Raw genomic sequence first — 17,982 nt, 5'->3', positions numbered from 1 at the left:
ACCTAGTTCAATCTCGTTACTGGCAAGTCTCTTTACTCGTTCCGTAATACATCATCCTGCAACTAACTTATTAGTTGCAATGCTTGCAAGGCTTGAGTGATGTGCATTACCGAGAGGGCCCAGAGATACCTCTCCGACAATCGGAGTGACAAATCCTAATCTCGAAATACGCCAACCCAACAAGTACCTTCGGAGACACCTGTAGAGCACTTTTATAATCACCCAGTTATGTTGTGACGTTTGGTAGCACACAAAGTGTTCCTCCGGTAAACGGGAGTTGCATAATCTCATAGTCATAGGAACATGTATAAGTTATGAAGAAAGCAATAGCAACAAACTAAACGATCAAGTGCTAAGCTAACGGAATGGGGTCAAGTCAATCACATCATTCTCCTAATGATGTGATCCCGTTAATCAAATGACAACTCATGTCTATGGTTAGGAAACATAACCATCTTTGATTAACGAGCTAGTCAAGTAGAGGCATACTAGTGACTCTCTATTTTTTGTCTATGTATTCACACATGTATTATGTTTCCGGTTAATACAATTCTAGCATGAATAATAAACATTTATCATGATATAAGGAAATAAATAATAACTTTATTATTGCCTCTAGGGCATATTTCCTTCAGTTGTGGGATCTCTTCCCGCCTTCATTTGGGAAGAGGACCGAGGCCACTATAAATAGGACCTAGCCACCACCATAGAAGGGGACGGATCAGTCAGATCATCCTCACTCCCACCAACTCACTCGAGCATAAGAACACCTCCCCTCCTGAGGTTGTTCGCCACTGTACTAGTTCATCCTCAGCCCCTCGAGGCCAATCCACCACAAAGCAGGAGTAGGGTTTTACACTGCAAGGTGGACCGAACCTGGGTAAACTGATGTGTCCCTTTTCCTTACAGTTCATCAAGCTAGGCTGTGAGATTGGCGAGTAGGCAGACGGGGAGGACGAGTTCTTCGTGTGCACCCCAGAGTTCAAACCTCTCAAGGGTCTATTGAACCCGAAATCCGACAATAATGCGCGAGAAGTGGTCGGCGATCCGATGGCAAGTGCCAAACTAAAAATCGATATCGATTGCCCCGTGTCATACAAAGGGTTTGTCTTTGCATAAACCATGTGATTGAGGTATATACCTTAGTACTTCCGAACATCACAAAACACAGGGGACTAGTCACTAGCTCCCGCAGTCAAGCTCCTATGGCTAAGTAAAGGTAATAAAACTGCAGAGTCCGATTGCCTCTTTTCCCTCACGCACTACCGCCTCGGGGCACCGAGACATCGGCTAAGGGTCATAGTGCGCAGGTTGAATAAAACCGCCTCGAGGCATCGAGACGTCGGCTAAGGGTCATAGTCTCTACGGCTGGTCATAATGGTAGTATCATAGCTAGTATCATGCATGCCAACTAGGCAATTTTGATGAGGTGTCATAGAATTAAATGAAGAAAGAGAGGGTTGAGTATCATATCATGATACCGTATCATAATAAATGCCATGCTACTATGTGTCATGCATGGCAATAAATAAGATACTACATGATACTATTCTATGATATTATGCATTATAGAGGTAGTATCATAGACTAGTATCATATGCATGATACTACTATATGATACTCCCCATTACAACCAGCCTACTATTAAAGGAGAATCGAACTTGGTGATGGTTGGTCTTCCAACTCCCTCGTACGATCCCACCTCTATCGTTAGTTCCACCTGTTCTCCCACCTTCCCCCGCATGATTAGAAGAAAACAGCACCGATTCACCTATCCACGAGAAAAAATAATGAAAAGGAAAATAATACCCCATGACCTGCCCACGAACGCACGTCCCACGCCCCCATCTCCGGATCACGTCTCTCCCCCCACACTCGAGAAAATTAGCCGCCACCGCTCCCCTCCTCGTTGGCCGCAGTTTTGGTCATGGACGCGCCGCCCACCCTGCACCCTCCGCTGCACGATGAATCTCGTCGCCCTCGAAATATCGCCGCCGCCACTCTCCTCGTTCGCCTCGTGGTCGTCATGGCCAAGGTCCTGGTCGTGGACGGCGCCGCCCGCCCCGCCTTGCCCGTGCGAACGCGTTAGTCATCTCGCCGGCGACCTCCCCGCGGCGCTGCGCCTTCCTCCAACCTCTCTCTTCCCCCGCCTGCCTTGGTTCGCCGGGCGTCGCACGAGCACGTCCCCTGTCCGGCCTCCCCGACTGCACCTCATCTCCGTGCATGCCACAGCGCCTCCATGGTCGCCGGCGATCAAGCTTGCCTGCCTCTGACCTCCGCCGCCTGAGGCCTGACCTCCCAACGCCGCCGATCGCATACTACAGCCATCGGTCGGCAACATCTTGACTAGCCAAGTTAAACCGTCGGCCGCCTCTTTCTGCCAGCCACGGGGTTTACAAGCACTGCTCCCCTTCCCTGGCAACGTCCTGCCTCCAGGCTCTGCACAATGAATCACGCCGCCCCCGTGTTGGTCCTCGACCCGCCGCCGATGTACGTTGCTGCCCCGCTCTTCAAATCCACGGGCCAAGTGGCTCCAATCGGTCACCGCCCTCCACCAGCGCCCTAAAGCTAAGTCCTGCAACGACATCATCCTCCACGGCTCTAGACTCGGCGCCACTCTCGAATTAGTAGATCATTCACGCTGAGCAGGTTGATTTTTTTGGCCATTAGATTGCTATTTTTTCTCTGGTTTTGTTATTGAAACCACAAACTGAGATTTGCTACTTATACTTCAGGTCTTCAACAACCTAATGTGATGCGTGTTAAAAGTGTGTTAAGGTTGGTCCGTGGTTGCCCCGTTCCAATTTATGATTCTGGTGGTGCCTTCTACAACAATGCCATGTCCTCTTCTATATTGTTGGGATCATAGAACAGCGGTAGATACTGATAGCAGGTGCTTCCAAACTCAACTGACATATACAGGTTGTACATGTTTGGCCGAATGACCTTGCCACTTGTTGCTTATGTACGTGCTCTCACCGATGCCACTTGCAGTCCTGCTACCGTATGTTCAGCAGCGCGATTTACCTTCGATTTATTTTGTCTACCCGGCATGCTGTTTATACATCACCGATGGACACATGCATAGATGATGCACTGGTGGCGCGGAGCGAAATGACTGACAAACAATAATGATCACAACCTTTATGCAACTGTAGGGTATTTATGCATGAATGGGCTACTAGCTAGGAGCTTTCTTGCTTGCCTACACATACTGGATTTTGTTTATACAGTATGATCAGTTTTTCCTTGAGTATATGATTTGCTGTAGGTTTAATGCTACTGGCGCGCATGAGTTGATTGTAATGCTTTAGTTGTTTGAATGAACATACAATGGATTGCCCAGACTGTGCAAAAATTGTATCAAGGATTGACTATGTTTATATTATCTTTATCGTTGTCTTGGATAACATTCCTTACTGATCTTGTAGTCCTGCTTTGCAGGGATTGATGAAGCATGAAAAAGAGAGAGATTTTAACAATGAAGCATTGCCAGGTAAATAGTTTTTGTGGCACAATAGTTTAAGGGGTGGATGCGGAAGTGTGTAGTTGCTTCCATGTATAGTGCACATACGAGTTAACATAAGTGATTTTGCTTCTAATGCCATATGAATTTTGAAATTAATTGGTTGAAACTCCCGAACCATGTTATGCAGCTGCATGCTTGGCCTGTAGCTCGGCATTAACAGAAAACACATGCCAAGTATGAAGAAACTGATCTGTTGCCAAAGAACCAAGAAACTGATTCCCATGCCTGGTGGATTTTCTCTCCATATGTAAGTTCAATCATGTAACTGCCATTTTCATATGCAAATTACTCTTTCATCTTAATCAACCTTTTCTTTCTACATGGCTGAGGTTTGCGCGTTGAGTTCCTACCAACATACATTGTTAGTTATCATTTCTAGACCACTGTAAGTTCAAAATATGAGGTGCTTAATTAGTTAATATCCATGGTGTACACTAGATAAGTATAATAATCAGTAGTCAAAAGGGACAGTGTTTTGCCTAGACAATATTTTTGGTGAATAACTGAACGTAGTCGCTGTTGATTTTTCATAGCAAAATTTATCCGTTCTTTGCTACGGATCTCCCATGGTCGTTTTACAGAGCATTTTTGTTCAACCTCTTCCTGTTGTTTTCATTGAGCATTCTTGTTTGATTCCAATGATAAATTAGGCTTTTCTGTGTGGGAATGTGTGAGTTCCCAAGTGTTACCCACTAGATTTCTGTATGTTTGGCTTTTCAGATATGACCCCGGAAACGGAAGGAGTAATCCTGCAGTTCCTTATGTGATTTGTTCAAAAGCAAGGGCTTTCAGTTTTTTAGCATGCTTTGATGAATCTTTCTTACTGTATGATCAATCTCTTCTCTGGAGCTAACGGCCCTTAGCTAAAAAAAACTTGTTTGATTGCCTATCCAATCAAAATAATTTAGCTCAATTTGTTGATGAATGCACGTTAGGTAGACTGATGTGGTCTATCTATGTATTAACTTGCTGATCTTTTTCATAAATGTAGCTTGCAGAGCAGAAAGTGTTTGACCTTATCTGGTTGGTGTGTAAATAATGCAAAGCAGCAAAAATGCCATTCTCTATAATTTTGATCTCGGTCAAAAGGCACATTTGGTAAAAAAAAATGTGAATTCTACATCAAATGTAAAAAAACACGATAGTACACGTGTGATGTGTTCCGAATATAGCTCAGCTAAAAATAAATAATCACTCCTAGGATAATATTGTTCTATATTATTAGCTCATGTTTGGGTTAGTTTTGGAGAGGCCCATAATATAATGGGGTTGTACTCAGGGAAATGTGAACCTCCTATTTTTTTCAATAATCCTTCTTTTGCTTTTTAGGTTATGGTTATGACATTTACCCTCCACATAATTGAGTTTTAGAAAAAAAATCTAGATGCAAGGAATTAGGGTTTATTTCCTTCATTCTGATTCTTCACTTTATGCCTTTCATCAATCTTTTATCATTTTTCCTTATTTCCTTTGTCAATCTTACTCATTTTGTTTGTCCCTTTTTTTGATCTCTTTCAATACTTTTTTGTCCCTAATTTTTTCCTCACAAAATACTGGCAGCGATAAGACTCGGACGAGCTCACGATAGGAGAAAGCAATAGGAATCACATTGTTGCAGGGCACCGACACAACCAAGGAGTCGTGGGTCCTTCGCGAGACACGGTGGATCTGGCTGCTGTGACATGGAAGTTGTAGATCTAGGAAAGGCACATAGCCACCTTTGCTAGGAGCAGTAGGGTTGGTGGATGAAAGATCTAGGCAATGGCCAAGGAGCATAGAGGTGGAGGGGCTAAGCCAGAGCAGATGGAGCAAAGTGTCGTGTCAGATCCAGACGAAGGTTAGGGATGGGGAGGTTGATGGAAAAGAGGAGAGTAGAGCCGCGATCGCCTGATTCTCGCAGCCGACCATCATCGCCGTCGACGACGACCACTAATGGCGGCGATAGAGCGGTAGCAGACAAGTGTTCTTGGCCACCAGGGCCGGGGGCGTCTCGATGTCGCCCCCTGGAGAGACAAGGGAGTGGGAATCTCCCTCTTTTTATGGAGGCACAACTGCCCTGGAGGAGGAAGGAGCATGAGATAGAATCATGTTGTAAGTATGAATGGATATTACATGACATCATGTTCAACAAACATTTGTCAATTCAAGAAATTATTTTATCGTTATATTTTTTGTTATTCTGTGGCAACACACGGGCAATCAACTAGTAGCATCTACATGGGGACTGAAGCCGACGACTGGTAACTTTCAGAATAAAACCGCCGCAAAGGAGTCAAAATAAACAAAACAGGCACAAGTTTGATGAACCATACAAAATAGCTGCATTATAAAGCAAAATGTTCGACTATCATTTAATAGATGGTCGGACATACACTCAAGGATTACATCTTTCGAACACTGGGCCTCTACTTCCCGAGCACCATCCATCATCATGGGGAAATATTTCTTGGGGTGCCTGTGCTCCTTTTCTTGGGCCAGTGCGCCATGGTCTTCGCGAAGGCCATCCGAGCTCCCTCAATGCACATGGAGCACTTCACGACATCAATCCAGAAGACAACATTCCGCAACTTCTACACCAGGCCGAAGTAACTGCTCGGTATTGGCTCTGCAGGCCACAACCGCACACATAGGTCCTTCATGGCTGGTTCCTCCATCCGATGTAGTTCAATCAGCTACTTCATCTGGTTGCTCAGGAGGGGAGGGTGTTCGGGCACCTGGAACTGCGCCTAGAAGAGCCTGTGTTCGGTATCACCCTCCCGAGCTGCATAATGCCTCCGCATCCGCCGCACTCCTTGGAAGCTCCGCAAATGCGCCCGAGGAACGCCAAACTCGTGTGAGCAATGCGAACCTGTGGCCACCAGACACTCTGCAGTAAATACAACTTACCATCTGTGATTTGCTTTACTTGACGAAGCTCTTCTTGGGCGCCCCGCGTCTCCGTCCTCGCCTCCTGGATCTCGTGCTTCACCTTGGATAGCTCGGTGGCTTGACCCTTATTCTTCTGCTCAAGGTCCTCACATTTAGTGACGGCATCCTTGAGCTCCTGCTGCACTTTAGCCACTCTGGCCTCATGCTTCTCACTGACAGTTTTCACCATCTTAAGCTCGGCGGCCGCTAGCTCGGCCACCGCCTTCTGTTCAGCCGCCTCTTCCTTGGCCTTCTTCAGTTCGGCCTTGAGGCCCTCGACCTCCGTGGTGACAAGTGCAATCATAATTAAGCACCTCCTACTTAGAGATAATCCCGAATACCTTACTAGACAAGGAAAATACAAATTACTACGTCTGGACTAGAATAACCTTGCGCTTTGTCAAACCACTTGTTGACATGGTCGAGCTCCACATCAGAGCTTTTGAGCTTCTGATTCATTTCTGCCAACTCCACGGCATTGGCGCCGCCAAAGACGAGGCCTGCACAAACAATTATTTTTGATCCTCTGCTAGATTTTTTCAATCCTGGCAGAGTCTTGGGGAAGGATGGCTGAATCAAGAAGGAAGGAATCCGTCCGGTCTTCCCGACAGCTCCGCTACACACGTTGGCAACGTGACCCGCTCGACTTGTACTCCAGGAGCTTCCCCTCGGCGGGACCCACTCAAGCAGCTAGATCGCGTCGATCTGCACCGTCCACGACAACCTATCGCACCACGCGGACGGCCCAGATCTTCAGATCCCGGATCAGAGAACGTCGCTAGACAAAACCGCTAATCAAATCAAATCGCATCGCCAGAGCCCGGGGGAACGACACGATCCTTTGAAGCCCCCCACATGCGACAGCCAAGCTCCGCCGCGGTCTGCGCTTCCGATCGAATCCGAGGTACGCGCGCGCTGCTCGGATCTCGCCCTCCACCCTCGTCCTCCTCCTCCGCGCTCGATCGGTTCAGCACGCTTAAGCTCGCGCGCGCGCTAGAGATTTGCTCACTTGAGTTGCTCGTAGTCGTAGGAACGAGCAGGCCGGTGGCACCGGGTTGCGGTTCTGCGTTTCAAATCGGCTACGCTGGGGGCAGGTTTTCAGGCCTTCGTACATTTTTCGCCCGGTTCTTTATCTTCCTCGGCCTCTTGTGCTGTGCTCGCGCCTGCGCGTGCAGTTTGTGATGTCTCTGGACTCTGGAGTGCGGTCATCGGATCAACCGATGTACTAGAAGTCTGTAGACTAGTCAACGACAAGGTGAGGGAGGGAAGGATTTTTTACGGTGTGTTGTCTCTAGGAACAACCGATGTAAGGCCGAGATTTTGCTAGCTTTTTGAGTTTGGTTTGGTGTTCTGAAACTATGCCTTTTAGCGAGCTCGGTGCGTAAAAACTGTTTCTCATATATGTGAAATTCGAGCTAGTAATGTCGAGTTAACTTTTGTTTCTGAAGTACCATTTTCCAGTAAGCGGCACTTCACAATTGGCTTCTATGTTCCCCATGTAATCGAAAGCTTAACTTTGTCAGGATATTGTTGATATTTTTGATTCAAACAGTATTATCTAGCTTATACTTCCCAGAGTACACGATTTAACTGACAGGTGTATTAGATCATGACTCCAGTGTTTTATATGCTCGACAGCTTTATTGATCAATTTTCCTAGATCACTGTGTGAAATGAAAAGATACAACCATCAATAAGCAATTTTACTTATTGATCAATTAGGCCCGGGGTACGCCTCCATTTCCAAAAACTAATTGAATTAGCATATGATAGTCTTCTAGGGATTTCTTTGGTTTGCAATGCATTTTGTTAATTTAGTCTACTCTGTTAATGTTGGTATATCAGGCTTCCTCTAAATTTCAAAAACATGGTTGTTGCAAACGGCAATGTCGACATGGAGGAAGGAACCCTTGAAATCGGGATTGGTATGCATTTTCTATTTATCTCCATATGAGTATCTTCACATCACTGATAATCTGGTAAAGATAATGCACACCTTCTAACAGTTCTCTTTGTATTGCAGAGTACAGGACAGTTTCTGGAGTTGCTGGTCCTCTTGTGATTCTTGACAAAGTGAAGGTATCCTCACTTCACACCAGTTTTCGTGATTTAATGTTTGATAAATTTTTTTTTTTTGATCCTGAAGCTGTCATTTTAGGGTCCTAAATACCAAGAAATCGTCAACATACGATTGGGAGATGGCACAACTAGGCGTGGTCAGGTGCTTGAAGTTGATGGAGAGAAAGCTGTGGTTCAGGTATATATATTAGTGTGAGAAATATCATAGCGGCATTAAAAATGAAGATCATATTACTGTTTTTCAGAAGTTGTCAATTCATCACCTATTGATGGGATCGTTTATTCAAATTTATTTATAATAATACTTTGATCGGAAAAACAGATACTCCCTCCGTCCCAAAATAAGTGTCTCAAGCGAGTTAGTACAAAGTTGAGACACTTATTTTGGGACGGAGGGAGTACCATATACGGCTTACCTCATATTCTATCAAACCTCCAAAGACTAAGCTCATATGCTGTCTATAGCCATAATCTTCTTGGTCGTACTGGAAACAAGTATGCAACATTCCTATCACATTATCTCAATTTAAGCATCATTTAACAGTTAGCTGTATTTGTCTTTATGTTGTCTCAACATAGCCGGTCCCAAGCCCGGGTAAAGGAGGAGGGTTGTGATAGGCTTGGCGAGCCAATGTAAAAACTCAGCCACTCTTATGGAGATGAAACCCAAAAGATTTTCGTTGGGGCGTAACCCTCTCAGCGACGCGCCACATCGGAACCCGGGTGTGGTGGAAAATGGGCAAGGGCCGGGTCGTCACCCCCCAGGTGGGGCGCCGTATCTTGATCCAGATACGGTGGCAAGTGAGCGAGGATCGGGTCGTCGCATCCTTAGTGGCGCGCTACATCGGCGCTCGGATGTAGTGGAAAATGAGCAAGGGTCTTCGCATTTGACTCGACGAGTGCGAAGGGTAAGGAAGCTAGCCGAGCCTAGGAGGATTCGCTTAGGTAGCTGGAACGTAGGGTCTCTGACAGGAAAGCTTCGGGAGCTAGTTGATGCAGCGGTGAGGAGAGGTGTTGATATCCTTTGCGTCCAAGAAACCAAATGGAGAGGACAGAAGGCGAAGGAGGTGGAGGATACTGGCTTCAAGCTATGGTACACGGGGATGGCTGCAAACAGAAATGGCGTAGGCATCTTGATCAACAAGAGCCTCAAGTATGGAGTGGTAGACGTCAAGAGACGTGGGGACCGGATTATCCTGGTCAAGCTGGTAGTTGAGGACTTGGTTCTCAATGTTATCAGCGCGTATGCCCCGCAAGTAGGCCACAATGAGAACACCAAGAGGGAGTTCTGGGAAGGCCTGGAAGACATGGTTAGGAGTGTACCGATTGGTGAGAAGCTCTTCATAGGAGGACACCTCAATGGCCACGTGGGTACATCTAACATAGGTTTTGAAGGGGCGCATGGGGGCTTTGGCTATGGCATCAGGAATCAAGAATGAGAAGATGTTTTAAGCTTTTCTCTAGCCTACAATATGATTGTAGCCAACACCCTCTTTAGAAAGAGAGAATCACATCTGGTGACTTTTAGTAGTGGCCAACACTCTAGCCAGATTGATTTCATCCTCTCGAGAAGAGAAGATAGGCGTGCGTGCCTATACTGTAAGGTGATACCTGGAGAGAGTGTTGTACCCCAGCATAAGCTGGTGGTTGCTGACTTCCGCTTTCGGATTCGTGTCCAGCGGGATAAGCGTGCCAAAGTCGCTAGAACAAAGTGGTGGAAGCTCAAGGGGGAGGTAGCTCAGGCGTTCAAGGAGAGGGTCATTAAGGAGGGCCCTTGGGAGGAAGGAGGGGATGCAGACAATGTGTGGATGAAGATGGCGACTTGCATTCGTAAGGTGGCCTTAGAGGAGTTTGGAGTGTCTAGAGGAAGGAGAAGTGAAGATAAGGATACCTGGTGGTGGAATGATGATGTCCAGAAGGCGATTAAAGAGAAAAAAGATTGCTTCAGACGCCTATACCTGGATAGGAGTGCAGACAACATAGAGAAGTACAAGATGGCGAAGAAGGCCGCAAAACGAGCTATTGGTGAAGCAAGGGGTCGGGCGTATGAGGACCTCTACCAACGGTTAGGCACGAAGGAAGGCGAAAGGGACATCTATAAGATGGCCAAGATCCAAGAGAGGAAGACGAGGGATATTGGCCAAGTCAAATGCATCAAGGACGGAGCAGGCCAACTCTTGGTGAAGGACGAGGAGATTAAGCATAGATGGCGGGAGTACTTATACAAGCTGTTAAATGGGGAGAATGAGAGTTCTACCATTGAACTGGACGACTCCTTTGATGAGACCAGCATGCGTTTTGTGCGTCGAATCCAGGAGTCTGAGGTCAAGGAGGCTTTAAAAAGGATGAAGTGAGGCAAGGCGATGGGCCCGGATTGTATCCCCATTGAGGTGTGGAAAGGTCTCGGGGACATAGCGATAGTATGGCTAACCAAGCTTTTCAACCTCATTTTTCGGGCAAACAAGATGCCAGAAGAATGGAGACGGAGTATACTAGTACCAATCTTCAAGAACAAGGAGGATGTTTAGGGTTGTACTAATTACCGTGGAATTAAGCTGATGAGCCATACAATGAAGCTATGGGAGAGAGTCCTTGAGCACCGCTTAAGAAGAATGACAAGCGTGACCAAAAACCAGTTTGGTTTCATGCCTGGGAGGTCGACCATGGAAGCCATTTTCTTGGTACGACAACTTATGGAGAGATATAGGGAGCAAAAGGACTTGCATATGGTGTTCATTGACTTGGAGAAGGCCTATGATAAGATACCGTGGAATGTCATGTGGTGGGCCTTGAAGAAGCACAAAGTCCCAGCAAAGTACATTACCCTCATCAAAGACATGTACGATAATGTTGTGACAAGTGTTCGAACAAGTGATGTCGACACTGATGACTTCCCGATTAAGATAGGACTGCATCAGGGGTCGGCTTTGAGCCCTTATCTTTTTGCATTGGTGATGGATGAGGTCACAATGGATATACAAGGAGATATCCCATGGTGTATGCTCTTTGTGGATGATGTGGTGCTAGTTGACGATAGCCGGGCGGGGGTAAATAGGAAGTTAGAGTTATGGAGACAAACCTTGGAATCGAAAGGGTTTAGGCTTAGTAGGACTAAAACCGAGTACATGATGTGTGGTTTCAGTACTACTAGGTGTGAGGAGGAGGAGGAGGTTAGCCTTGATGGCCAGGTGGTACCTCAGAAGGACACCTTTCGGTATTTGGGGTCAATGCTGCAGGAGGATAGGGGTATTGATGAAGATGTGAACCATCGGATCAAAGCCGGATGGATGAAGTGGCGCCAAGCTTCTGGCATTCTCTGTGACAAGAGAGTGCCACAAAAGCTAAAAGGCAAGTTCTACAGGATGGCGGTTCGACCCGCAATGTTGTATGGAGCTGAGTGTTGGCCGACTAAAAGGCGACATGTTCAACAGTTAGGTGTGGCGGAGATGCGTATGTTGAGATGGATGTGTGGCCACACGAGGAAGGATCGAGTCCGGAATGATGATATACGAGATAGAGTTGGGGTAGCACCAATTGAAGAGAAGCTTGTCCAACAACGTCTGAGATGGTTTGGGCATATTCAGTGCAGGCCTCCAGGAGCTCCAGTGCATAGCGGACGGCTAAAGCGTGCGGAGAATGTCAAGAGAGGGCGGGGTAGACCGAATTTGACATGGGAGGAGTCCGTTAAGAGAGACTTGAAGGATTGGAGTATCACCAAAGAGCTAGCTATGGACAGGGGTGCTGGAAGCTTGCTATCCATGTGCCAGAGCCATGAGTTGGTTGCGAGATCTTATGGGTTTCACCTCTAGCCTACCCCAACTTGTTTGGGACTAAAGGCTTTGTTGTTGTTGTTGTTGTTGTTGTTGTATTTATCTTTTCATCGTCTTCAGTTCACCTCACACATTGAGATGAGTTCAAACTCGGGTTATATATTAATGTACAGTTTTTCCTTTTCAACCTACCTTTCTTTCATTGTTCATGAAACTTGAGAAAATCACTCACAGGTTTTTGAGGGAACTTCTGGTATTGACAACAAATATACAACTGTGCAATTCACTGGTGAGGTAATATCGATTTCCCATGAAACTTGTGCTCACATATAGCAATAAAGATGCTCTTTTGCACTTCTCATAAATTGGTGTCAATGGATAATTTTCTGTTTAATTGACTACTATTGAGTGGTCTTTGTGCTATTGCTTAATTTTTTTAAAGAAAATTGTTCTGCATTTTGGCTCATTAATATCTTGTTCTTTTTGAATTTTAAAGGTTCTAAAAACTCCAGTATCACTGGATATGCTTGGCCGCATTTTCAATGGTTCTGGGAAACCTATAGATAATGGCCCACCAATTTTACCAGAGGCGTACCTGGATATTTCCGGTAAGAGTTAGCTGGGTTCAAATATGCAGAAGATTTCAGGCTACATAGGTTTTGACATTGTTTTGTCAATCTCGTACAGGAAGTTCTATCAATCCCAGCGAACGGACATACCCTGAAGAAATGATTCAGACTGGCATATCTACAATTGATGTGATGAATTCTATAGCTCGTGGTCAGAAGATACCTCTGTTCTCCGCTGCAGGTCTGCCACACAATGAAATTGCTGCTCAGATTTGTCGTCAGGCTGGGCTGGTAAAGCGTAAAGAGAAGACTGACAATATCTTGGAGGTATATATAAAGCCAAAGCAATTATTGGATGCCCACAGTATTTATCTATTAAAATTATTTGCATAACTCTCGGAAGTAGCCAGAAATAATTATAATGAAGCTGAAGCTGAAATAACTAACTAATTTTGATGGTTGTTTGCTCCATCAACCAGGCTTGTACACTGATGTGTGACTTTTCTATGGACCATCCAAACCTTCCTCGCCGTACTAAAAAGTTCTACACACACTCGAGATGATTAGTTTTGGATGAGTTTGATGGAAAAAATATCCACCTGCACATTATGAAATAAATTTTCTTCTAAACTACATAGTATGGCATCACATGTTGGATCATTATTGTCCATTTATTATTCTGGGTGCTGTAGCGATGCTTGCGGTAGGCAACTCTATATGTTAATCCGTGTCCTCTTGGGATGGCCTGTGAATCATAATTTATAGCATGGACTTGCAATACATTGTTATTTTCTGTGGTCTTTGTTCTACCTTCGAAGAAGTAGCTACTTATATCGTGTACAATCTTGGTATGGTTTACATGGCACGGTGGTGAAGTACTCCCCAGTTGTGCCAAGAGGTCTCTGCATTGTGCAGGGGCAAGGCTTGCCTTGTATAATCCTTCCACATACCCCACCTGGCATGGGAGCTTCTAGCACTGGGTCTGTCCTTGGTCTGGTTTACATGGCAAAGTTTAGTTTGCAAGTGGTAATAATAATAGTTTAATTAACAGTGGCTACTAATTCATATAATTCTCAGTTACATTTATTTATTCCGAACATCCTATCTTGTGTTTTCTCCATGCTAGATCATTAGTTTGACATCCACACATCTGCTACAATTGTTGTAGAATGCCGAGGAAGACAATTTTGCTATTGTCTTTGCAGCTATGGGAGTAAACATGGAAACAGCACAATTTTTCAAGCGTGATTTTGAGGAGAATGGTTCGATGGAGAGAGTTACCTTATTTCTTAATCTGGTACATCTGCATACCTTTTTCCCTCTCTTTTTCCTTCCTTCACCTGTTGCTCTAAGGATTTTACCCCTTGCTTTTGTTCATAGGCAAATGATCCAACCATCGAGCGTATTATTACTCCAAGAATTGCTCTCACAACAGCGGAGTACTTGGCATATGAGTGCGGGAAGCATGTTCTTGTCATCCTGACTGACATGAGTTCATATGCAGATGCACTTCGTGAAGTAAGGGCTCTTATCTCCAGTAATATTTTCCTAGGTTTCTGTTAGCAACATAACCCTTAATGTTTTTAATCTCGAGTCTTTTTACCTGTTCCAAGAAATCTCGACATAGATATTTATAATAGAAAACACATATTTGTAGAGCCAATCTTCGCATATAAGATTCCTTTTGCTAAGATATCATTCATAATTAACAATAACTTGCACTTTTTTTTTTATCTGAGCGATAACTTGAATATTGTATGTGAATCTAAGTTATAACTTCCTTTGGGTAAACTGCCATCTACTCTTTATTTATTATCAATAGGAGCTAAATATTTACTATTGCAGGTATACCAGTTTATACTTTTGTGTTACAATGACTTATTTAAAAATTTGTTAAGCTTCATGCACTAGGCAACGCAAAAACTCCGAACTGATGGAAAGGGCTAGGCAATCCACATATACACTTCAACGAGATTCACATACAATATTTAAGTTATTGCTCAGATAAAAAAAAGTGTAAGCTATTGATAATTATGAATGATATCTTAGCAAAATGAATTTTAATGCAAAGATGATGTCATAAATAATTAAAGTTCTGGTTGCAATGTTGGCTGAGGACAGTGGATTTTTGTGTGTAGTTCTTGTATGGTCTGGATTTAACTGATCCTTCAGTGTATTTTCCTGATTCATTCTCAGTTCCCTTACTCTATATGGACGTACATTTACCTTCTGCTTTTTTCCTTTCAGGTCTCTGCTGCTCGAGAGGAAGTGCCTGGAAGGCGTGGTTATCCTGGTTATATGTATACTGACTTGGCAACTATCTATGAGCGTGCTGGTCGTATAGAAGGAAGAAAAGGATCAATTACGCAGATACCTATTTTAACCATGCCTAATGATGGTCAGTTAATGATATATTCTTGCTTTTCCACCAAATGTTTTATGACGCGACATATTTTCTGTACTTCAATGTAACTATGTAAATGTAGAGTTGATTTAACTGAGGAAGAATAGTAGGATGTGTTCTGTAATTATCACTCCAAAACAAACTACATTCGTAAAATTTGTTCAGTATTTCTGGCAAAAGATATTGTTATCTAAGTTTCTAACTGTTGTAGATATTACCCATCCAACTCCTGATCTTACTGGTTACATCACCGAGGGGCAGATCTACATTGACAGGCAGCTACATAATCGGCAGGTATTGTAAACTGCCCAGTTGGGTACTAAACTTTATAGATGATCCCTAAATGCGCAGTAAACTTAGCATATGTTCTAAGGCTGCTATTAGGACTTCTGATCCGAACAAGAAAGGTGACTAGACTTAACATAGTCAATTTGCGGAGGCAATGACTTTTTTTTTCTTTGCTGAGACAGGATACATACGTAGCGCCTCTGTAGAACTCTTCGTTCTATGAAATAAATAATTTACCAGTCTCTTTAAATTGAGGATGCAGCTTGTTGCCTTACCTTCAGAAATAGAAAAATGATAGTTTGTCTGTAACAGTAACTTAGCAAACAGGAAACCCTCTACTGGTCTAAATGATTCAGCCCGGGAGGATCATAATTAACTCAGATCAATATTTTTGTTGCTCCTATTTGAGTAGTATCTCAAAATTTATGCCTGACCGTGTTGCTAATATCTATCTGGCAGATATATCCACCAATCAATGTCCTTCCCTCGCTTTCGCGGCTCATGAAGGTATGATTTTTTTGCTACTAAAGAAAATTGTGACAATCGACACCCAAGTATAGTGATACAAGCATTATCAGTGAGGTCTATAACTGCTTACCTGTTCTGGATCTTTTGCAGAGCGCTATTGGCGAAGGCATGACTCGCCGGGATCATTCTGATGTCTCAAACCAGGTTCGCTAGAGATTCCCATAATCTGCAGCCTACACGATCTTATTCGAGAATATGGATCGGTTAATCACATGTTTTCCTTTCAGCTATATGCCAATTACGCCATAGGCAAAGACGTGCAGGCGATGAAGGCAGTGGTTGGAGAGGAAGCACTGTCATCAGAGGACTTGGTAACCTCGAACTTGCACTGACTTTTCACTTTATTTTCTGAATTGTTTTGAAGCTCCTTATCAACTGAACTATTGGAAAATGATGGCAGCTCTACCTCGAGTTCCTCGACAAGTTTGAGCGGAAGTTTGTGGCTCAGGGAGCATATGACACACGAAACATCTTCCAGTCGCTTGACCTTGCCTGGACCTTACTCCGCATCTTCCCCCGTGAGCTGCTCCACCGTATACCGGCGAAGACCCTTGATCAGTTCTACAGTCGTGATGCCTCCCACTAAGTCAGAATTTGGGCGCCATCATGGAAATTGGTTGTTGTTGTGCAATAAACCGGTGCCAGGGGCTCAGTTAATATATATTGTGCTATCCTCCCAATTTGTAGTTCAAACTTGTGCTAGCATTAGCAAAACATCAATTCTTTTGACAAAAAACATGATTTATCTAGCAATTTGGGCAACATTGATGCTCAAATTGCGTCATGTATCATCTTGCTGAGGACAATTGTTGCAAGGAAGGGGAATAATGGAGGTTAAGTTCCTTGCAAAATAACAATAATCGAGAACAAGTTGAGCTGGGCATTATGGACTTTTGAATAAAGAGTGAAACGATTTGCATCTACGGTCAGCTATTAGGCACTCTAATACAGCTTGTTGATGATTTCATACTAAGAGGATCTCGAACATTAGCCTTAAAAACAAAGTCGTGCCCAAAAAACTGCTTTTAGGTCACTTCGGGCAAAAAAGAAACACATCAACAGCGGCTTTATACATATATGGTGGCCAAACAAATTTAGGCCCTACCCAAATAAATGCTACAACTGATGAAAATATGCATCACCAGCAGCAGCTGCCCAGAAACCAATTCAGCTACCGTGGGAACCCCAACCACCCAAAGTGAAACTTAATGCATCCAACTCGCCTCCTCACCGCGATCACCGTCGGCCCATTCTCACTGCCGCCACTCCGTCGGCCATCCCCAACTCCACCGGCTGAGACCCACCGCGATCCCATCAACCGCCACCGAAGCTTGGAATGTCGATGCAGATTCTGGTCATTTCCCCACCCATCTACCGGCCGAAATGGTCGGCACCGCACCACCATCAGCCGCTGAGGTCGATTAGCGGCCAGGAGACCTCCAATTGCCTAGCGCGACCACCGCTGAGCCGCAGTTCCGTTTGGAGCCCTCGACGCTCATGCGACACGAAGCCACCAGAGTTGGCACCACCCACGGCCCCTGGTCCCTCTTTATGCCATTCCTAGGTGGCCCGACGACTATCTCGGCCCCGGCGAGCTACGCTGACAAGAATTGGCCTCGATGTCCCTGCGACCGTCAGATCCACCTCTCGCATGCCGTTTGATCCTTGCGAGGGCATCCAAACTGAAATTGTAGGGAACTAGTTTTGGGTCTGTTGGAAAAGCAGAAAAAACTCTTGGAAGCATAAAACCTTCTCTCCCCACACCTAAAATCAATTTGAAGGCATCCATTTTTGGACTGTTGTTGGAGACGCTCTATGTACTAGTTTGGGCCTCCGAGGCACCAGAGATATTATGAAGTGATGGAAATGAAAGAAAGAGAGTGAAAACTTTGAGGGACAGCTTGAATT

At 44.7% G+C, this 17,982-nt stretch overlaps 1 protein-coding gene across 2 annotated transcripts; it reads left to right on the top strand.

Annotated features, from left to right (window-relative positions):
• The first annotated feature begins 7,195 nt into the window (after positions 1-7,195).
• LOC125544403 (V-type proton ATPase subunit B 2) lies at positions 7,196-16,995 on the top strand. 2 transcript variants are annotated; one of them, XM_048708083.2, is made up of 15 exons: positions 7,196-7,340; positions 8,282-8,361; positions 8,460-8,515; positions 8,595-8,693; positions 12,520-12,579; positions 12,782-12,893; positions 12,973-13,181; positions 14,023-14,151; positions 14,235-14,372; positions 15,102-15,252; positions 15,470-15,552; positions 16,006-16,053; positions 16,165-16,218; positions 16,302-16,385; positions 16,475-16,995. In XM_048708083.2, exons 2-15 carry the CDS (start codon positions 8,304-8,306, stop codon positions 16,658-16,660), a joined length of 1,467 nt encoding a protein of 488 aa, XP_048564040.1. In that variant the 5' UTR covers positions 7,196-7,340; positions 8,282-8,303; the 3' UTR covers positions 16,661-16,995. The 2 variants fall into 2 exon arrangements, with proteins under 2 accessions (XP_048564040.1, XP_087403500.1); XM_087547374.1 differs by having other exon boundaries at positions 16,468-16,995.
• The last annotated feature ends 987 nt before the right edge of the window (positions 16,996-17,982 follow it).

This window comes from Triticum urartu, chromosome 3A (genome assembly GCF_056163025.1).
Source record: "Triticum urartu cultivar PI428250 chromosome 3A, HENAU_Tu73, whole genome shotgun sequence".
NCBI classification, from domain to species: domain Eukaryota; kingdom Viridiplantae; phylum Streptophyta; class Magnoliopsida; order Poales; family Poaceae; genus Triticum; species Triticum urartu.
This window is presented reverse-complemented; position numbering and strand designations above follow the sequence as displayed.